Source organism: Cetorhinus maximus, chromosome 34, assembly GCF_964194155.1.
Source record: "Cetorhinus maximus chromosome 34, sCetMax3.hap1.1, whole genome shotgun sequence".
Lineage (NCBI taxonomy): Eukaryota > Metazoa > Chordata > Chondrichthyes > Lamniformes > Cetorhinidae > Cetorhinus > Cetorhinus maximus.
The window spans coordinates 5,545,177-5,567,661 of record NC_135912.1 but is presented as its reverse complement, the minus strand read 5'-3'; the positions used below and the strand labels follow the sequence as shown (position 1 = coordinate 5,567,661).

Below are 22,485 nucleotides of genomic sequence, written 5' to 3'. Positions count from 1 at the left end.
ATTGGCATCTGTACCGTTAACCGGTGCCGTGTGTCCCGTTAGTGTCTGTACCGTTAACCAGTGCCGGGTGTCCCATTATTATCTCCAGACGATCCTGCTAACTGTGTCTTCTCTCTCCATCAGATGAGGTGGGAGCTCTTGTGTTTGACATTGGTTCGTATACCGTGAGGGCTGGTTATGCCGGAGAGGATTGCCCCAAGGTAAGGTATTGGGTGATGGTGCCACCTTGCCCTTCTGCCTCTTCTCGCGCTAATATACCTGAGCGGCACCCAGCTCCCCCCTCTCCCCAGCTGCCTGTCTCTCTCTATCTCTCTTTACCACAGCCTGTCAGCTCTCTAGATCACCCCCCCCCCCACCCTCCCTTCCTTGTGATCAAACTAGAGAGGAGATTTACAGAGGCTGTTGCCAGGGCTGGAAAATTCTAGGGATGAGGAAAGATTGGTTAGACTGGGGTTATTTCCTTTGGAACAGAGGGGGCTGAGGGGAGATTTAATTAAGGCGATGAGGGGCCTCGAAAGAGTGGATAGGGAGCAGAGGGGTTAAGAATCATAGGGCAAAGATTTGGAGTTGAGGAGAATAGTTTTCACCCGGAGGGTGGTGGGGGTCTGGAACTCGCTGCCTGAAAGGGTGGTAGAGGCAGAAACCCTCATCACATTTCAAAAAAGTAACACACCTGGATATGCACTTAACATTCTGGATCCTACAAGGGCTACGGACCAAGAACTGGACAGTGGGGTTAGGCTCAGACTTCGCCGGCACAGATGTGATAGGCTGAATGGCCTCCATCTGTGCCCTAAATTTCTGTGACTTGTTATAAGCTACAGGTCTCTAAACCCTCCCTCGCTTGGTGCCCCCCCTGGTCATTGTTTCTGGGTTTCCCTCACATTCTCCACCAACCTTTCCAGCCTGGGTGGTGCCCTTCACTCTGGGGTCTGGGGACCCTGCAAGCCCGGTTCTGCATTTCGGCCTACTCCAAGGAGTGCCAGTGAGGATCGGCCAAAGCCAGCACATGGCGCCGGCACTAATTGGTCAGTCCAGGTAAGGAGCTCTCCCTGCGGAAGAGGGTCAGTAACACCGAACAGCCCACATTCAGCGTCCAGTCAGCCACAAGGGACTGAAGAATTAGGAAATTCCTGACTGGTGCATCAGAGAGAAAGCTTCTGAGATTGGGGATTGTGGGAGGAACATTTATTCCAGAGAGAAGGAGACCTTAGATCCACATCTAACCCATCTGCCCCGGGAGTATTTGATGGGGACAGTGTAGAGGGAGCTTTACTCTGTATCTAACCCCGTGCTGTACCTGTCCTGGGAGTGTTTGATGGGGATGGTGTAGAGGGAGCTTTACTCTGTATCTAACCCCGTGCTGTACCTGTCCTGGGAGTGTTTGATGGGGACAGTGTAGAGGGAGCTTTACTCTGTATCTAACCCCGTGCTGTACCTGTCCTGGGAGTGTTTGATGGGGACAGTGTAGAGGGAGATTTACTCTGTATCTAACCCCGTGCTGTACCTGTGCTGGGAGTGTTTGATGGGGACAGTGTAGAGGGAGCTTTACTCTGTATCTAACCCCGTGCTGTACCTGTCCTGGGAGTGTTTGATGGGGACAGTGTAGAGGGAGCTTTACTCTGTATCTAACCCAGTGCTGTACCTGTCCTGGGAGTGTTTGATGGGGACAGTGTAGAGAGAGCATTACTCTGTATCTAACCCCGTGCTGTACCTGCCCTGGGAGTGTTTGATGGGACAGTGTAGAGAGAGCATTACTCTATATCTAGCCCGTGCTGTACCTGCCTTGGGAGTGTTTGATGAGGACAGTGTAGGGGGAGCTTTATTCTGTATCTAACCCGGTGCTGTACCTGTCCTGGGAGTGTTTGATGGGACATTGTAGAGAGAGCATTACTCTATATCTAGCCCGTGCTGTACCTGCCTTGGGAGTGTTTGATGGGGACAGTGTAGGGGGAGCTTTATTCTGTATCTAACCCAGTGCTGTACCTGTCCTGGGAGTGTTTGATGGGACATTGTAGAGAGAGCATTACTCTATATCTAGCCCGTGCTGTACCTGCCTTGGGAGTGTTTGATGGGGACAGTGTAGGGGGAGCTTTACTCTATATCTAACCCCGTGCTGTACCTGTCCTGGGAGTGTTTAATGGGGACAGTGTAGGGGGAGCTTTACTCTATATCTAACCCCGTGCTGTACCTGTCCTGGGAGTGTTTGATGGGAACAGTGTAGTGGAAGCTTTACTCTGTGTGTTTTATTCTGTGTATCTCACTGGAATTCCCTCCTTAAGCCTTTCCACCTCTCTCTCTGTTTCTTCAAGAACCCATGCATTAAAACCCAGCCTGCTGTTCCCCCTCAGTTCTCTCCCAACCCATCCCTTCCTCGCTGAGTGTCTTGAGTGTTGTACACCCTGTGGTACACCCTTTACATTAAAGCTGGTGAACAAATGCCCTTGGGAAGTGAGACTCAAGTGAGCTTTTTCATTCCTTCCATTTTTCTTTCGATCTTTCGTTCTCCAGGCTGATTTCCCAACCACCGTGGGGCTCATTAACCATGACGAGGCAGCCATGGAGATCGACGGTGAGAAGGATACCAAGTCGGGAAAGACGTACTACATTGACACCAACTCTCTGCACGTCCCTAGGGAGGGTGTGGAGGTCATCTCCCCGCTGAAGAACGCAATGAGTGAGTGGCTGACTGGGGGAGGGGAGGGGAGAGGAGGGGAGGGTGGAAGCCATAGGCTCGGCTACTTTTAACATCCTCCCCCCTCTCCTCCAGCCCCTCCCCTGAAGGCACCCTCTCCCTGAGGGGCGACGTCTTGCAGGAGCACTCCAGCACTCAATTCAAGAAGCCCTTGGCCGGGGTGGGGTGAGCCCCACCGCTTGAGTGTCAGCCAGCTATTCCTCTAGGGGGGCCATCGCAACTTGACCCTAACCCCACCCAAGCCCCCCTGCTTTGAGAATTCAGAGCTTTCAGCGATGATAATACTGCATGGAATAGAGGGGGAGACTTTCAGGCCTATACGATTCAGACACTCCCTGCCTGCCCCGTCAGATAGACGTGTTGCCTCTGGGGAATGCTGAAGATCCAACGCAGGAAACAGGAGTAGGCCGCTCAGCCTGTCGAGCCTGCTCCGCCATTCAGTACCATCATGGCTGATCTTGGCCTTCGACTCCACTTTCCTGCCCATTCCCCTTAATTCCCTGAGAGACCAAAAATCTGTCTATCCCAGCCTGAAATGTATTCAATGCTGAAGCATCCACAACCCTCTGGGGTACAGAATTCCAAAGATTCACAACCCTTCGAGTGAAGAACTTTCTCCGCATCTCATTCCTAAATGATCGGCCCCCTTCTCCTGAGACTGTGCCCCCGTGTTTTAGACTCCCCCGACCAGCGGAAACAATCTCTCCGCGTCCACCCTATCAAGCCCCTTCAGAATCGTGTAGGTTTCAATGCGATCCCCTCTCATTCTTCTAAACTCCAGAGAATATAAACCCAATTCACTCAGCCTCTCATCGTAGGACAACCCCCTCATCCCAGGGACCAATCTGGTGAACCTTCACTGTACCACCCCCAACGCAAGTGTATTCTTTCTTCAATGTGGAGAGGAAAACAGCTCACAGTACTCCAGATGCAGTCTCACTAAAACACTGGAACAACTTTAGCAACACTACTTTATTCTTGTACTCCAGTCCCCTTGGCAATAACAAACATCTCTAGGGGGAAAGTCTGTCCGCGAAATTCCTCTCTGACCCCCACCCCCACCCCACTTTGACAATCAGAATTAATCCAGAGACCACCCTGGTCCTGATCATTTGATGCCACATAAGTGACCTCGCAACCCCATGAGAAACAGGTCCAATTCTCACTTGAACTTAATGTACGTATAACATCCATCACAAACACGCCCAATACTGAAAACCGAATACTAGCAGATTTCCCTTGTTGTTCATAGTTGGATGATACGTAGACACATACAGCACAGAAGGAGGCCATTTGACCCATCATGTCTGGGCCAGCCCCCACTGCTTCCCCATAACCCTGTTAATTTTGCCTCCCCAGGTATTTATGCAGCTGCCTATTGAAGATTACTGATTAATGTGCTTCGCAGTGCCTTTGAGGTTTAAAGGGAGGGAACTTGATACCATATAAAGCTCAAAGTAATATTCTGCTGTTAAAATGAGGCTGTGTCCCCCCCTTAAGGCCACAAAGGCTAACTTGCAGTTAAGTAAATACTGGCAGAGGTTAGTCAGAGTTTAATTGCCTTTTTGTGTGCTTGCTTCCTGCAAATCTCTCCCTATGCTCTCATTCTGCGCTCTATCGTCCTGCGCTCTGTCGTCCTGCGCTCTGTAGTCCTGCGCTCTGTCGTCCTGCGCTCTGTAGTCCTGCGCTCTGTCGTCCTGCGCTCTATCGTTCTGCGCTCTGTCGTCCTGCGCTCTGTCGTCCTGCGCTCTGTCGTCCTGCGCTCTATCATTCTGCGTTCTATCATTTTGCGCTCTGTCGTCCTGCGCTCTATCGTACGTCCTGCGCTCTATCATACGTCCCGCGCTGTCGTCCTGCGCTCTATCGTACATCCTGCGCTCTGTAGTCCTGCGCTCTGTAGTCCTGCGCTCTGTCGTCCTGCGCTCTGTCGTCCTGCGCTCTATCATTCTGCGTTCTATCATTTTGCGCTCTGTCGTCCTGCGCTCTATCGTACGTCCTGCGCTCTATCGTACGTCCCGCACTCTGTCGTCCTGCGCTCTATCGTACGTCCTGCGCTCTGTCGTGCTGCGCTCTGTCGTGCTGCGCTCTATCGTTCTGCGCTCTATCGTCCTGCGCTCTATCGTACGTCCTGTGCTCTGTCGTCCTGCGCTCTGTCGTCCTGCGCTCTATCATTCTGCATTCTATCATTTTGCGCTCTGTCGTCCTGCGCTCTATCGTACGTCCTGCGCTCTGTCGTCCTGCGCTCTATCGTACGTCCTGCACTCTGTCGTCCTGCGCTCTGTCGTCCTGCGCTCTATCGTTCTGTGCTCTATCGTCCTGCGCTCTGTTGTCCTGCGCTCTATCGTACGTCCTGCGCTCTATCATACGTCCTGCGCTCTGTCGTCCTGCGCTCTGTCGTCCTGCGCTCTGTCGTCCTGCGCTCTATCGTTCTGCGCTCTATCGTACGTCCTGCGCTCTGTCATCCTGCGCTCTATCGTACGTCCTGCACTCTGTCGTCCTACGCTCTATCGTTCTGCGCTCTATCGTACGTCCTGCGCTCTGTCATCCTGCGCTCTATCATTCTGCGCTCTATCGTACGTCCTGCGCTCTGTCGTCCTGCGCTCTATCGTTCTGCGCTCTATCGTTCTATCTGTCCTGGTTATCTCTGTCTTTTCTGTTGGTCCCTGTGTTATTTCCAGCATTATTTTCTGTCCATTTCACTCCGCACTCTTTCCTCTCTCGGTTTGTTTATAGCTTACTTTAATCACTCCTCTTGATCCTTTGTCTCTCTCCCTTTCTCTTCCAACTCTCTCATCCTTTCTCCCTTTGCCTCTCTCTTTCTTCCCTGCTATCTCTTTCCCTTTCTCTCTTTTTTCTCTCTCTCTCTCTTTTCTTCTTCCCTCTCTCTTCCTCTTTCTCTCTCCCTTCCTTCCTCCCTCTCTCTCTCCCTCTTTCTCCCTTCCTCACTCTCTCTCCCTTTCTCACTCTCTTCTTCTCTCCTCTTTGTCTCTTTGTCTCCATCTGTTTTTCTTTCCTTCTCTCTCTCTCATCCTGCCTTTTTCTGATTGTCTGTCTCTCCTCCTCCTTGTTCTCCTGTTTCTCCCTCTCTTTCTCTCTGTTTCTCGCCCCCCCCCCCCTCTCTCTCTCTCTGTTTCTCCCTCTCTCTCTCTCCTGACCACATCACTGTGCTTACACTGTCCTTTATCTTGTATTATTCCCCTACAGTTGAGGACTGGGATTGCTTCCAGGCGATTCTGGATCATACCTACTCTAAGCACATCAAGTCTGAGCCAAACCTGCACCCGGTTCTCATGTCGGAGGCACCGGTGAGCAGAACGCCGAAACTCGGGGGCTGAGAACTGCAACAAAGTGGTGACACAACTTGGACAGGCCACAGATTTACTCTGTATCTAACCCCGTGCTGTCCCTGCCCTGGGAGTGTTTGATAGGGACAGTGTAGAGGGAGCTTTACTCTGTATCTAACCCCGTGCTGTACCTGCCCTGGGAGTGTTTGATGGGGACAGTGTAGAGGGAGCTTTACTCTGTATCTAACCCCGTGCTGTACCTGCCCTGGGAGTGTTTGATGGGGACAGTGTAGAGGGAGCTTTACTCTGTATCTAACCCCGTGCTGTACCTGCCCTGGGAGTGTTTGATGGGGACAGTGTAGAGGGAGCTTTACTCTGTATCTAACCCCGTGCTGTACCTGTCCTGGGAGTGTTTGATGGGGACAGTGTAGAGGGAGCTTTACTCTGTATCTAACCCCGTGCTGTACCTGTCCTGGGAGTGTTTGATGGGGACAGTGTAGAGGGAGCTTTACTCTGTATCTAACCCCGTGCTGTACCTGTCCTGGGAGTGTTTGATGGGGACAGTGTAAAGGGAGCTTTACACTCTATCTAACCCCGTGCTGTACCTGTCCTGGGAGTGTTTGATGGGGACAGTGTAGAGGGAGCTTTACTCTGTATCTAACCCCGTGTTGTACCTGCCTTGGGTACATGAAAGATGAATTAGTCCATTCCCAATACTATGAACCTTCATTCTTAAAGCACAAAATTGACACAAAGTTCCCCTCAAACAGGCAGCAACGTAATTACTCCCCCACCTCGGGACCATCCCTCCTGCACAGAAACCCACAACTCTTTCTCCAGGCTGCTCACACCGAGCTCCGTGAAGCAATCGGCTCTGTTAGCGGGAGGCCCGACACCTCACTCCAGATACTGGGGCACGGAATCGGGGCCAGCACTTCCCGTGCTGCTCCGGAGGGAGTGCTTCCCCATCGGAGGCGCCGTCTTTCAGACGCGGCGTCAAACTGAGGGACACCATCTGCTCTCCCAGGTGGGCCAGGCCATCCCGCGGCTGCTCTTTGTCCAGCTCAGCGTTCCTCCCTCAGTCACCTCCACCGAAAATCTACAAACTGGCCATTCATCTCATTGCTGTCCATGGGATCTTGCACTGCCTATATTGGCTGCATCGTTGCCCCATGTTACAACGTATGCAGCAAGACCTGGACAACGTTCAGCCTTGGGCTGATAAGTGACAAGTAACATTCGCGCCACACAAGTGCCAGGCAATGACCATCTCCAACAAGAGAGAATCTAACCAACGCCCCTTGATTTTCAATGGCATCACCATCACTGAATCCCCCAGTATCAACATCCTGGGGGTTACCATTGACCAGAAACTGAACTGGACCAGCCATATAAATACTGTGGCCACAAGGGCAGGTCAGAGACTAGGAATCCTGCAGAGAGTAACTCACCTCCTGACTCCCCAAAGCCTGTCCACCATCTACAAGGCACAAGTCAGGAGTGTGATGGAATACTCCCCACTTGCCTGGATGAGTGCAGCTCCCACAACACTCAAGAAGCTCGACACCATCCAGGACAAAGCAGCCCCGCTTGATTGGCACCCCATCCACAAACATTCACTCCCTCTCCCACCAACGCACAATAGCAGCAGTGTGTGTACCATCTACAAGATGCACTGCAGCAACTCACCAAGGCTTCTTCGACAGCACCTTCCAAACCCATGACCACTACCATCTAGAAGGACAAGGGCAGCAGACACATGGGAACACCACCACCTGGAAGTTCCCCTCCAAGCCACTCACCATCCTGACTTGGAAACATATCGGCCGTTCCTTCACTGTCGCTGGGTCAAAATCCTGGAACTTCCTTCCTAACAGCACTGTGGGTGTACCCTACCACATGGACTGTAGCGGTTCAAGAAGGCAGCTCACCACCACCTTCTCAAGGGGCAATTAGGGATGGGCAATAAACGCTGGCCCAGCCAGTGATGTGCACATCCAACGAAAGAATTTTTAAAAAAGCACTTTGGAAGTCATCGATGGCTTTGAGACACCCTGTAGATGAGAGAGACACTGTAGAAGTGTAAGAAGTTTCTTCATTCTGTACAGGGACCAGGCCTAGGCCCCTAGGAGGAGGAGTCAGCTTCCTGCCGGTCTCCATAGGCAACAGCGCAGCCTGGGTTGTCCTGAGGAGGTGAAAGGTCGCTTCAGTACAAAGTCCGGTGCAAAACCTGAATTAGCTTGACACCGACGGCATTGACCTTTTCCTTTCATTCGGGGGCTCTGGCCAGGGCCCACTGGTGATCTTTAGACTCGACTGTTCCGACTCTCGCCTGCCTGGCCTCCCGAACTTCCACCCTCCGTGAACCGGGGCTCATCCAAAACGCTGCTGCCCTGTCTCCCAACTCGCACCGAGTCCCATTCGCCCATTACCCACCCTCCCCTACCGCCCCCCTCTTCCCCACCCCCCCAATACTCACTGACCTTCTGATCGGGCGACGCCCCCATTTTCAAATTCTCATCCTTGTGTTCAAATCCCTCCCCCTCCCTATCCAGCCCCACAACACCCCACGATCTCTGGCCTCATCCTCATTCTAAGGATTCCATTATTGGCGGCCGTGCCTTCAGCTGCCTGGGCCCTAATCTCCGGAATTACCCCCTCTAAACTCTCCACCCCTGTCTCTCTCTCTCCTCCTTAAACCTGTCTCTTTGACCAAGCTTTTGGTCGCCTGTCCTAATATCTCCACATGTGGGTCACATTTTGTCTGGACACCACTCTCTTGTGAAGCACCTTGGCGGGGAGGGCGGGAGGGGTGGTTTTATGATGTTAAAGTGGCTACATGAATGCACGTTGTTGTTGGTTTTGTTGGGATCTTTGCCTCATGTGGGGTTCTCCTCTGTTTCAGTGGAACACGAGGGCCAAGCGGGAGAAGCTGACTGAGCTGATGTTTGAACACTACAACATTCCCGCCTTCTTCCTCTGCAAGACCGCCGTGCTCACCGCGTATCCTTCAAACCCCCGAAAACGAGAGCCGCGCTCCCAGGGTGGAATCGAGCCCGCCTTGGCCCCAGTCTGAAAACTCGCCTCACTGCGCGCTCCCGGCAGAAACGCAATCCTGACTGCGCGCTCCTGGCTGAAACGCAATCCTGACTGCGCGCTCCTGGCAGAAACGCAATCCTGACTGCGCGCTCCTGGCTGAAACGCAATCCTGACTGCGCGCTCCTGGCTGAAACGCAATCCTGACTGCGCACTCCCAGCTGGAACGCAATCCTGACTGCGCGCTCCTGGCTGAAATGCAATCCTGACCGTGTGCTCCTGGCTGCACACTTCCAGCTGGAACACAACCCTGGCTGCGCACTCCTGGCTGGAACATGAGCCCAGCTGCGCGCTCCTGGCTTAAACGCAATCCTGACTGCGTGCTTCCAGCTGGAACGCAATGCTGACTGCGCACTCCTGGCTGAAACGCAAAACTGACCGTGCGCTCCTGGCTGAAAGGCAAACCTGACCGTGCGCTCCTGGCTGCGCACTCCCAGCTGGAACGTGAGCTCGGCTGCGCACTCCTGGCTGAAACGCAAACCTGACCGTGCGCTCCTGGCTGAAACGCAAACCTGACCGTGCGCTCCTGGCTGAAACGCAAACCTGACCATGCGCTCCTGGCTGCGCACTCCCAGCTGGAACGTGAGCCCGGCTGCGCACTCCTGGCTGAAACGCAAACCTGACCGTGCGCTCCTGGCTGAAACGCAAACCTGACCGTGCGCTCCTGACTGAAACGCAAGCCTGGCTGCGCGCTCCTGGCTGAAACGCAAACCTGACTGTGCGCTCCTGGCTGAAACGCAAACCTGACCGTGCGCTCCTGGCTGCGCACTCCCAGCTGGAACGCGAGCCAGGCTGCGCACTCCTGGCTGAAACGCAAACCTGACCGTGCGCTCCTGGCTGAAACGCAAACCTGACCGTGCGCTCCTGACTGAAACGCAAGCCTGGCTGCGCGCTCCTGGCTGAAACGCAAACCTGACCGTGCGCTCCTGGCTGCGCACTCCCAGCTGGAACGCGAGCCAGGCTGTGCACTCCTGGCTGAAACGCAAACCTGACCGTGCGCTCCTGGCTGCGCACTCCCAGCTGGAACGCGAGCCAGGCTGCGCACTCCTGGCTGAAACGCAAACCTGACCGTGCGCTCCTGGCTGAAACGCAAACCTGACCGTGCGCTCCTGACTGAAACGCAAGCCTGGCTGCGCGCTCCTGGCTGAAACGCAAACCTGACCGTGCGCTCCTGGCTGCGCACTCCCAGCTGGAACGCGAGCCAGGCTGTGCGCTCCTGGCTGGAACGCAATCCCGGCTGCGCACCCCGATTAGCGATCCAGCCGGCAACCGAAGGCAAACTGATCCTCTTCCAGTCACATGGGGACCTCACCCATGCTCGTGTGGAATCTTCCACATTTTAGTTTTAATGGTGGATGTTTATTCCTGTAAAGGGTTAATTTATCTGTCAAAGATGAATGGAATGTAGGATTTCCATCATCGTCTCCAAGACCAGCTCGTTGCTCAAGGGATGTGGGCTTCTCGGGCTGGGCCCAGCATTTATTGCCCATCCCTAAGTTGCCCTTGAGAAGATGGTGGTGGTGAGCTGCCTTCTCGAACCGCTGCAGTCCATGTGGTGTAGGTACACCCACAGTGCTGTTAGGGAGGGAGTTCCAGGATTTTGACCCAGCGACAGTGAAGGAACGGCCGATATATTTCCAAGTCAGGATGGTGAGTGGTTTGGAGGGGAACTTCCAGGTGGTGGTGTTCCCCATGTGTCTGCTGCCCTTGTCCTTCTGGATGGTAGTGGTCGTGGGTTTCTCACCACAGAAGGCAGCTGAGTTCCTCTTGTGCTGCTCTGTCTAGTCCAACCCATATTTGTTTTCGATACTCTCGCCTCAGAGTCAGAAGGTCGTGGGTTCGAGTCCCACTCCAGAGGACATAATCGAGGCCGACAGTCCCAGTGCCAGCACTGAAGGAACGCTGCACTGTCGGAGGTGCCGTTTCTCGTGGAGACGTTAGACCGGGGCCCCGTCTGCCCTCTCTCTTCGCCCGCTATTGGAAGAAGAGCCGGGGAGGCCCAATATTTATCCCTCAACGAACATCGCTCAAGCAGGTTACCTGATCATTAGTACGCTGCTGCTTGTGGGAGCTTGCTGTGCACACATCGGCTGCTGCGTTTCCTACGTCGCGACAGGGGCCACGCTTCAGGAAGTACCTCCATCGGCTGCGAAGCGCTTCGAGAGGGGCCTCGCCTTGTGACAGGCGCTACGGAAACGCAGGCCTTTCTTTCACTCGCTCAAAAGCGTTTCCAAGCCGAACGGCCACGACTTGAGGCGAGCGAACCACCGCGACGTCGGGAGGGCGGCAGCCGGCCTGTGCACAGCAAGATCCCGCAAAAAAAAGCAGCGTGACCAATGGCCAGGTCATCCGTGTCCGGCGGTGACGGTTAAGGGATGAACATCGGCCCTGTCCCTAATTGCCCCTTTAACCGAGCGGGCTCGCTCGGCCATTTCCCGAGGGGCAGTTCAGAGTCCACCAGAATTGGGCCTGGAGCCCCGTGTAGGCCGGACCGGGTAGGCCGGACCGGGTAAGGACGGCAGATTTCCCTCCCTCGAGGGGGCATCAGTGAACCAGGCGGGGGCCTTTACAACCGCCGATGACGGTTGTCATGGCGACCGTGACCGAGGCCGGCTCTTATAATCCCAGGTTTTAATAGCTGAATTTAAATTCCAGGCGGGTGGGATGGGAACCCGCCACCCTAGAGTGTTGGCCTGGGCCAACTGGGTCACCGGTGCGGGGGTTATTACCGCAGCGCCGCCGTCTCCCCCTTTAACCCGTGGTGGCTGGCTTCTTGGTGAATGCGTGGACTTCCCCCCACCCACACCCCACACCCTCTCCCCCCACCCCTCCCAGCCTTTGTCCACTGTTTCCACGTACGCTCTAGAATCTCTCCTTGACCACCCCTCCCCGCCGCACTGTGCAGCTTTGCCAACGGGAGATCGACGGGTCTCGTCCTCGACAGTGGCGCGACTCACACCACTGCCATCCCGGTGCATGATGGTTACGTCCTCCAGCAAGGTGGGAAGCCTTTATTTCCTTTTATTTTTTTTGCTGACGTCGGCGAGTTTGCTCGCTATTTACCCCCCCAACCCCGTTCCGAGGGTCTCTCCCCTCTTGTCTTTGCCTCCGGCTGAGGTACCCATCCCTCCACAGCCGCCCCCTGTCCAAGTGGCAACCCCCCCCACTTCGTGCACCGCCCCGGAGTAGCCCACGGTCGGAGGAGCACAGGGTAGAATGCAGCACAGAAGGAGGCCGTTCAGCCCATCGCGTCTCCGCCGGCTCCTTCGAAGAGCAATCTACAACCCCCTCCCCTCCCCCCCCACCCGCCTCCCCGCTCCCCTCCCCACCACCCCCTGGCCTTTCCCCATATCTGCGGAGAGAAGGCATGACTTCCTGTCGCTCCCAGCCTTTCTGGATCTATATTAGCGGCTCACGCTCGGGAGCACGAGGCACAATTTGAAAATGTGCGACTAACACAAAACGGACTGCGAGCTGCGAGGAAGATGGTGATTCGACCTTCGGGGGAGGGGTCAGGACGGGCGAACACGGGGCAGATGACGTTGAATGCAGAGAAGTTGCAAAGTGATCCACTTTCCCAGACTCAAAGCCTCGTTACAGCACAGGAAGGAGACCATTCGGCCCGTCGTGTCTGCACCTGCTCTCCGAATGAGCAATTCACCTAGTGCCGCTCCTCCCCACCGCCTTCTCCCCCCTAACCCTGCGCGTTCTTCCTTTTCAGATAATAATCCAACCCCCTCTCAGATGTCTCGATCGAATCTGCCTCCCCCCACACTCTCAGGCAGCGCATTCCAGATCCTAACCACTCGCTGCGTGAAAAAGTTCCTCCTCGTGTCTCCGTTGCTGCTTTTGCCAATTACCTTCAATCTGTGCCCCCTCGTTCTCGATCCCTCCACCAATGGGAACACTTTCTCCCTTATCTACTCTGTCCGGGCCCCTCGTGGTTTTGAACGCCTCGATCGAATCTCCCCTCAGCCTTCTCTTCTCCAAGGAAAACAGTCCCAACTTCTCCGATCTGTCTTCATAACTGAAGTTCCTCATCCCTGGAACCATTCTCATGAATCTTTTCTGCACCCTCTCTGATGCCTTCACAACCTCCATAAAGTGCGGCGCCCAGAGCTGGACACAATACTCCAGTTGAGGCCGAACCAGTGTTTTATATAAGTTTAACATAACCTCCTTGCTCTTGTACCCTGTGCCCCTATTAAGAAAGCCTAGGGTTCTGTATGCGTTATTAACCACTCTCTCAACCTGTCCTGTCACCTTCAATGATTTATACACCTATTTACCCAGGTCCTTCTGCTCCTCCACCCCTAGAATTGTACCCTTTATATTGTCCCTCTGCATTCTTCTTATCAAAATGAATCACTTCACACTTCTCCGCATTGAACTCCATCTGCCACCTATCTGCCCATTCCACCAACCTGTGTCCTTTTGAAACAAAAATAAAAATACCTGGAAAAACTCAGCAGGTCTGACAGCATCTGCAGAGAGGAACACAGTTAACGTTTCGAGTCCGTATGACTCTTCATCAGAACTAAGGAAAAATAGAAATGAGGTGAAATATAAGCTGGTTGAGGGGAGTGGAACATTGCAGCAAGCCAAGGACGGACATGTGGGCTTGAGAGCAGGGTGGAGTGTTGAAATGGCAAGCGACAGGGAGGTCTGGGTCATGCTTGCGGACAGACCGAAGGTGTTCCACAAAGTGGTCACCCAGTCCGAACGCACACTGGAGGAACAGCACCTCATCTTCCGACAAGGCACTTTACAGCCCTCCAGACTTAACATTGAGTTCAACAACTTCAGATCATGAACTCTCTCCTCCATCCTCAAACACTTTCCGATCCCCCCTTTTCCAATAATTTAAAAAAATTTTTTTAAATATATTTTTCTTTTCCCACCTATTTCCATTATTTTTAAATATATTTCGATCTATTGTTTTATCTCTACCTTTTAGCCCATTTCAATCCCTTCCCCCCACCCCACCCCCCACTAGGGCTATCTGTACCTTGCTCGTCCTGCTTTCTACCCTTAATGCCACCATTAGCACATTCCTCAGCTAATACCCCTCCACTGTCAACACCCCTTTGTTCTTTTGTCTATGACATCTTTGGCAATCTCTTCTTTGCCTCCGCCTATCACTGGCCCTCTATCCAGCTCTACCTGTCCCACCCCCCCCCCTCAACCAGCTTATATTTCACCTCATTTCTATATTTCCTCATTTTTGATGAAGAGTCACACGGACTCGAAACGTTAACTGTGTTCCTCTCTGCAGACCTGCTGAGTTTATCCAGCTATTTTTATTTTTGTTTCAGATTTCCAGCATCCGTAGTATTTTGCTTTTATCTATGTCCTTTTGATGCTCTGCACTTACAGTTCACAATGTTTTCACGTTTCATCTGTCACTTTGAAACTTGGTGTTCCCTGTAGACCGAGGTCTAGGTCATTAATGTATATATCAGGGAAAGCAGGGGTCCTAACACCGACCCCCCTGGGGAACTCCACTACAAACCTTCCTCCAGTCTGAAAACCATCCATTGACCACTGCTCTCTGCTTCCTACCACTCAGCCAACTCCTTATCCATGTTGCTACTGTCCCTTTTATTCCATGGGTGATGAGTATGCTCACACGTCTCTCCTGTGGCACTGGATCTAACCGTGTGGTGCCCAGAATTGGACACAATACTACAGCTAGTGCTTTATAACCATGACTAATCTGCTGTGAGCAGCCCAAGAGAATATTTCCGATTTTAGTGAATCAGTGGTACCACATCAGCAGGAATACCCTTCGCCTCTTTCAGCCCCCAGAGACGGTGCAGGGCATCTCACGTGTTGAATCTTGGGTAAATGCAGCAGGTTCAGGGAGCTCCGAGGATTGTGGGAACTGCAGGCGCCATTACTGGTCAATTTGCATGCGAATGGGAGGGGCGCCGAGCGACATGGGGATGTGTGGCAGGGGAGGGGGTAGTTAGCGTTGGAAGGGTGAGGGGGCAGGATATTTCAAGAAACCTCTCAGGGTGCACGTAACCAGAATTGGCTGGCACCACACACCTTGCCCAGTGAGCCACAGTGATACCCAGGAGTGAGTTACAGACTGGAATCTAATCGAGGGGCTCGGGTGGTTTACATATGGAATAACAGATACCCGGGAGTGAGTTACAGACTGGAATCTAATCGGGGGGTTTATATATAGAATAACAGATACCCGGGAGTGAGTTACAGACTGGAATCTAATCGAGGGGTTCGGGGTGGTTTATATATAGAATAACCGATACCCGGGAGTGAGTTACAGACTGGAATCTAATCGAAGGGTTCGGGGTGGTTTATATATAGAATAACAGATACCCGGGAGCCACATGACTGGGAGCTGTCACTGCCCAGACGCTGTGGGTTTCATTCAGCAGGGGGTCATTGCATTTGGATTAACGACAGGAATCCTGGCTGATTGTTAAACCCCATTCCCACCTGCCCCTCCCCCCACCACCCCCCAATTCAGGTCACTGAGGCTACTGGCACCAGCCCTCAAACACCACTAGCTCCACATGGCATGGGTATCACAGGTGAATGTTTAGTGCAAGTCACTGTGATGGGTTCTTTTTATATCCTGCCAGTGTCACATCTTTGCTCTCTTCCAGGCATTGTCAAGTCACCTCTGGCCGGTGACTTCATCTCAATGCAGTGCCGGGAGCTGTTTCAGGAAATGAACATGGAAATCACTCCCCCATACACGATTGCCTCGAAGGTACGCAGCACACGAAAGTGCCATGCACAGGACTAGAGGAAAACCAGCACCCAGGAGTGAGTTACAGACTGGAATCTGACCAAGGAGCTCAGGGGGGTTTTATATGTCAAATAACAAATACCCGGGAGTGAGTTACAGGCTGGAATCTGATAACTTGGTTCGGAATGGTTTATATATGGAATAACAGATACCCGGGAGTGAGTTACAGGCTGGAATCTAATTGAGGGGTTCGGAGTGGTTTATATATAGGATAACAGGTACCCGGGAGTGAGTTACAGGCTGGAATCTAATCGAGGGGTTCGGGGTGGTTTATATATAGAGGAACAGATACCCGGGAATGAGTTACAGACTGGAATCTAATCGAGGAGGTCGGAGTGGTTTATATATAGGATAAAGGATACCCGGGAGTGTGTTACAGACTGGAATCTAATCGAGGAGTTCGGAGTGGTTTATATATAGAATAACAGATACCCGGGAGTGAATTACAGACTGGAATCTAATCGAGGGGTTCGTGGTGGTTTATGTATAGAGTAATAGATACCCGGGAGTGAGTTACAGACTGGAATCTAATCGAGGGGTTCGGGGTGGTTTATATATAGGATAAGGGATACCCGGGAGTGAGTTACAGACTGGAATCTAATCAAAGGGTTTGGGGGGCTTACATATAGAATAACAGATACCCGGGAGTGAGTTACAGACTGGAATCTAATCGAGGGGTTCGGGTGGTTTATATATAGAATAACAGATACCTGGGCGTGAGTTACAGACTGGAATCTAATCAAGGGACTCAGGGTGGTTTATATATAGAATAACAGATACCTGGGAGTTAGTTACAGACTGGAATTTAATTGAGGGGTTCGGGGTGGTTTATAAATAGAGTAACAGATACCCGGGAGTGAGTTATAGACTGGAATCTAATCGAGGGGTTCGAGTGGTTTCTCTATAGAATAACAGATACCTGGGAGTGAGTTACAGTCTGGAATCTGACCGAGGGGTTCGGGTGGTTTATATATAGAATAACAGATACCTGGGAATGAGTTACAGACTGGCATCTAATCGAGGGGTTCGGGTGGTTTATATATAGAATAACAGATACCCGGGAGTGAGTTACAGACTGGAATCTAATCGAGGGGCTCGGGATGGTTTATATATAGAATAACAGATACCCGGGAGTGAGTTACAGACTGGAATCTAACCGAGGGGTTCGGGGTGGTTTATATATAGAATAACAGATACCCGGGAGTGAGTTACAGACTGGAATCTAATCGAGGGGCTCGGGATGGTTTATATATAGAATAACAGATACCTGGGCGTGAGTTGTCTTATGAGGAAAGGTCGGACAGACTGGGCTCGCTTGTGGGTGGCCAATGTCAGTGATTCTATTGTTACTGAAACATTTGGGAAATGTTCTTGTTTCACTCATTCGTGGGTGTGGGCATCACTGTAAAGGCCACCATTTACTGCCCATCCCTGAATGCCCCTGATGAGGCGGCAGTTCCTTGACAACTGAGTGGGCTCGCTCAGCCATTTCAGAGGGGCAGCAAAGAGTCAACCCCATTTGCTGTGGGTCTGGAGTCACATGTAGGCCAGACCGGGTAAGGACGGCAGATTTCCTTCCCTAAAGGGACATTCGTGAACCAGACGGGTTTTCACAACGATCCAGTATTTTCATAGTCGCCATTACTGACACTAGCTTTTTATTCCGATTTATTTAATTCCCGCAACTGCTGGGGGGTGGAGGTGGGGGGGATTTTAGCTCAGGTCACAGGACCACTCGGCCCATCCCTCCAGGTCACTAGCCCGGTAATATAACCATGATGCCCACCTTACCCCTAAAATAAGCCTCGAAGGACTGTTGACCTGAGGGGAGTGGTTGAGGTGGGGTGGAAGGATCAAAGGTTAAAGTTGTCAAGAGGGGGGGAGCGGCTAATGGTGTTTTATCTTCTTATTGGTGCAGGAGCCTGTACGCGAAGGTGCCTCACCGAACTGGAAGAAAAAGGAGAAGATCTCCCACGTCACCAAATCCTGGCACAACTACATGTGCAACGTAGGTCAGACCAGCCTCTCGGGGAGGGGTGGGGGGTGGGTGGGGTAGTCGGAGGGGGCGGGCACGACACAGGGCAGCCAACTCCAGGAGGGTTTCATCACCATAAGACATAGGAGCAGAAATGAGGCCATTCGGCCCATCGAGTCTGCTCCGCCGTTCAATCATGGCTGATAAGTTTCTCAACCCCATTCTCCCGCCTTCTCCCCGTAACCTTTGATCCCCTTACCCATCAAGAACCTATCTATCTCAGTCTTAAATACACTCAATGACCTGGCCTCCACAGCCTTCTGTGGCAATGAATTCCATAGATTCACCACTCTCTGGCTAAAGAAGTTTCTCCTCATCTCTGTTCTAAAAGGTCTTCCCTTTACTCTGAGGCTGTGCCCTCGGGTCCTAGTCTCTCCTACTAATGGAAACATCTTCCCCACGTCCGCTCTATCCAGACCTTTCAGTATTCTGTAAGTTTCATGGCCTTAATTTTATTTTTTAAAATTATTAATTAATTTAATTTTCCTCAGATGGCCCTCCTGCTGCTGGCTGCCCCCCCCCCACCCCTCACACCACACCACGGGCTGCCTTCACCGCACCCCCCCACCCTCCTCACGGCCAATCGGAAAGCGCCAAGACTTCTCGCTGTCCGATCGGACGGTTCATGTCATGGCTGTCGGCGAAATGGCCGCTTCTTGGCCTCCGATGTTTTTTTTTAACAAGCTGAAAAGTTCGAAGGAATCTCTTCGGATTGCCTCGAGGATTTTCTTCCCCCCTCACGCCGGGGGTTTTACATGCTGCGGGTGTCCTAAGAGATTTATCTTCAACTCTTGGAGAGACCACCCCCCCCCCGCCAAGCTGCTCCTGGAGGGAAGTGTTCCTGTTGGAGACCCTGCGGGGCTGGGATGCCTCCCAGGAGATGGCCACTGGGCAGAGGGGCTACCTGAGGCCCCTATCCTCCTGCAGAGCTCAGCTGAGCGCCAATCAGAGAGGCGTAGGGGTTAATAGAGGGCCTTCGTAGCTGCACTGCATGCTGGGTTATCCCTGCCTCCATTGGGAAGGGACTTGTCCGACTGCAGAAACTTCCCCACAGGGTCTCTGCCGCTGTCTATCATAATCGGGAGTTGTCTTGGCTTCTGTGTGGGAAGGGGGGGGGGGCGGCTTCCATTACCTTGAGGCCCCTGTGAAGGGCTGAGGATGAATGAGCACTATAGGTAGGAGATCTGGATGAAGTACAATAAAACGGCGTGATTTCCCTCCTTTAGCTCCCGTGCACAGCCGGACGGGAATGAGATGATTAACAATGATCTTCTTTCTTTCGGACGGACAGGAGGTAATCCAGGATTTCCAGGCTTCTGTTCTCCAAGTATCGGACTCACCGTACGATGAACAGTGAGTGCCTCCCTTTTGTTAGGCAAAGGCATTAAGGGTTATGGAACCAAGGCAGGTAGACGGAGTTAAGATACAGATCAGCTGTGATGTCATTGAACGTCAGAATAGGATTGAGGGGCTGAGTGGCCTCCTGCTGTTCCCACCATGGCAATTAGTTCTCAATGTTCTCCAACATTTTCCAGTCAGATTAGACTGCTGGCTCTGAGAGAGGTGTGAGCCTGCAGTCAAACACGTCAGGCTCACCCGATACTCCAGCTGATACTCCAGAGTAGTACAAAGGAGCTGAGGGGCAGGGCCATACTGAGGCAGTCCCGAGAGACAGGGCCGTACAATAGGAGATAGAGACAGGACTGATAGTTAGCCATGGGAAGCAGGTAGATAAGAGATAGGCCTAGGAGACAGAGCTGGGAGATGGGCCTGGCCTGGGAGAAGGGCCTCTCAATTAGGCCTAGGTAAAAAGGCCTTGGAGATGGGCCTGGCCTGGGAGATAGGCCTAGAAAACAGTCCTTGGAGACGGGCTTGGTGAAGGAAACAGGCCTGGGGTATGGGCCTGCCCTGGCAGCCAAGGCTAGGAGACAGGCCTAGGAATTAACAGGCCTGGGAGACAGGCCTAGGAAATACAAGCCTTGGTGGCAGGCCTGATCTTGGAGATGGGACTGGGAGACAAGCCTGAGAGACGATCTCCTCTCCTGTGCGACGATGTTGGTGTTTCTATGTGAATAGGCCATCCTCCTACACTCATTCTGCCTCCTAAATCCGGTCCTTTCTTTCTTCCCTTTGCCTCAGGGTTGCTGCCCAAATGCCCACCATCCACTACGAGATGCCCAACGGGTACAACTGTGACTATGGAGCCGAGAGGTTACGGATACCCGAAGGCCTGTTCGACCCATCCAACGTCAAGGTACGGGTGTGGGTTTGAGCTAGCTGTGCCGAGCTTCGTAGCTGCCAGCCTGTGTAGGGAGTCAGTCTCCCTCCATCCCAGGACATATATCCTATTGTTGAGTGACAGAAACACTAGGACCCAGTGCTCTGGTGGCCTTGAGCAACTGCGCAACATAAAGTGAGACCCCAGTAATCGCTACTGGTAATTATTTGTCAGTACATCTCCCCTGGCATTGCTCATGGCAGGTCTATAGAGAGTCAAAAGGATTAGGGGCATTACACCGTGTAACACGCAATGTAGTATTCTGCTGCTAAGGTGCATGGCATGTTCATTTCAGGCTACTAATTCAATCCGTTGTAAGGCATATGCTGAGGTCACCCAGAGTCCAATTGCCTTTAAGCAGGTCTGGAGGTCAGTTAGAGACTAATTGCTTTCTTTTTTATTTACTTTAAGATGCTGCTTGTTCCTTGGCGGTCACCCACCAGTTTAGTGGTGATGCATTGCTGATTTCTCGATATGATATTTGAGTCAGTCAGGCACAAGTGTGAAGGTGCCACTGCCCTCGCGTGAACAGGTTCATTTTCTCAAGTTCTCCTGCAACCCCTCTCCAGGCGATACCCGGACGGCATCCCACCTACCGACTTAGCTCGGCCCAAAACATGTGACCCAAAACAGCAAGTGTCTGCAGGCTGTTCCACCACAGAGAGCATCATACTCTGCCCCCCCCCCCACCTCATCTGACATCCACAAATGCGGCCTGGCTGAATTCAAGGCTCAGGATGGGTGCAATCCCACTCCGACACTGTGGTGGGCTGGGGTGTGTAGCATGGAAACGTGGCAACCTCTCCCGCCTCGGGTGCCCACTGAGCCCGTCGAGCTCTCTGATGGGTATGGATGGACGTTCCAAGAGTGTAGAAGCTGCTACCTCCTATCAGGAAAGCCACAGCGCTCAAATCCTGGAACGAACAGACTGGGACAGCCAATTGTCGAGTGTAATTCCACCACAGCCACGCCCCTTTTCTTGTCATGAACTGAAGACACACCCCTTAAGGCCTGTCTTCAGTTCATTGGCTTACATTATTTTACAAGGAGCAGCCAACTTCCATACTGCACAACCTCTCCTCCCTGACAGCTCTACCCCCTCCCGACAGTGTTTACCCCCTCCCGACAGTGTTTACCCCCTCTCCCACCCCGACAGCGTTTACCCCCTCTCCCCTCCCGACAGTGTTTACCCCCTCTCCCACCCCGACAGTGTTTACCCCCTCTCCCACCCCGACAGCGTTTACCCCCTCTCCCACCCCGACAGCGTTTACCCCCTCTCCCATCCCGACAGTGTTTACCCCCTCTCCCACCCCGACAGTGTTTACCCCCTCTCCCACCTGACAGTGTTTTCCCCCTCTCTCACCCCGACAGTGTTTACCCCCTTTCTCACCCCGACAGCATTTACCCCCTCTCCCACCCCGACAGCGTTTACCCCCTCTCCCATCCCGACAGTGTTTACCCCTCTCCCATCCCGACAGTGTTTACCCCCTCTCTCACTCCAAGTGTTCACTCCCTCCCTCACCCCTCTGACAGTGTTCACTCCCTCCCTCACCCCTCTAACAGTGTTCACTCCCTCCCTCACCCCTCTGACAATGTTCACTCCCTCCCTCACCCCTCTGACAGTGTTCACTCCCTCCCTCACCCCTCTAACAGTGTTCACTCCCTCCCTCACCCCTCTGACAGTGTTCACTCCCTCCCTCACCCCTCTAACAGTGTTCACTCCCTCCCTCACCCCTCTGACAATGTTCACTCCCTCCCTCACCCCTCTGACAGTGTTCACTCCCTCCCTCACCCCTCTGACAATGTTCACTCCCTCCCTCACCCCTCTAACAGTGTTCACTCCCTCCCTCACCCCTCTGACAATGTTCACTCCCTCCCTCACCCCTCTGACAGTGTTCACTCCCTCCCTCACCCCTCTAACAGTGTTCACTCCCTCCCTCACCCCTCTGACAGTGTTCACTCCCTCCCTCACCCCTCTAACAGTGTTCACTCCCTCCCTCACCCCTCTGACAATGTTCACTCCCTCCCTCACCCCTCTGACAGTGTTCACTCCCTCCCTCACCCCTCTGACAATGTTCACTCCCTCCCTCACCCCTCTGACAGTGTTCACTCCCTCCCTCACCCCTCTGACAGTGTTCACTCCCTCCCTCACCCCTCTGACAGTGTTCACTCCCTCCCTCACCCCTCTGACAGTGTTCACTCCCTCCCTCACCCCTCTGACGGTGTTCACTCCCTCCCTCACCCCTCTGACGGTGTTCACTCCCTCCCTCACCCCTCTGACAGTGTTCATCCCCCCTCCCTCACATTGTCGGGGGT

The 22,485-nt window shown here is 53.0% G+C and overlaps 1 protein-coding gene across 1 annotated transcript in view; it reads left to right on the top strand.

Moving 5' to 3' along the window:
* Nucleotides 1–22,485, top strand: part of LOC144671814 (actin-like protein 6B) — a 40,137-nt gene that overhangs the window by 5,731 nt on the left and 11,921 nt on the right. Inside the window, exons 2-10 of the mRNA XM_078533863.1 lie at nucleotides 124–200; nucleotides 2,512–2,677; nucleotides 5,900–6,000; nucleotides 8,885–8,982; nucleotides 11,981–12,075; nucleotides 15,711–15,817; nucleotides 17,775–17,864; nucleotides 19,183–19,244; nucleotides 20,031–20,145. Of these exons, the coding sequence (XP_078389989.1) occupies nucleotides 124–200; nucleotides 2,512–2,677; nucleotides 5,900–6,000; nucleotides 8,885–8,982; nucleotides 11,981–12,075; nucleotides 15,711–15,817; nucleotides 17,775–17,864; nucleotides 19,183–19,244; nucleotides 20,031–20,145 (911 nt within the window). The remainder of the gene's footprint in view (nucleotides 1–123; nucleotides 201–2,511; nucleotides 2,678–5,899; nucleotides 6,001–8,884; nucleotides 8,983–11,980; nucleotides 12,076–15,710; nucleotides 15,818–17,774; nucleotides 17,865–19,182; nucleotides 19,245–20,030; nucleotides 20,146–22,485) is intronic.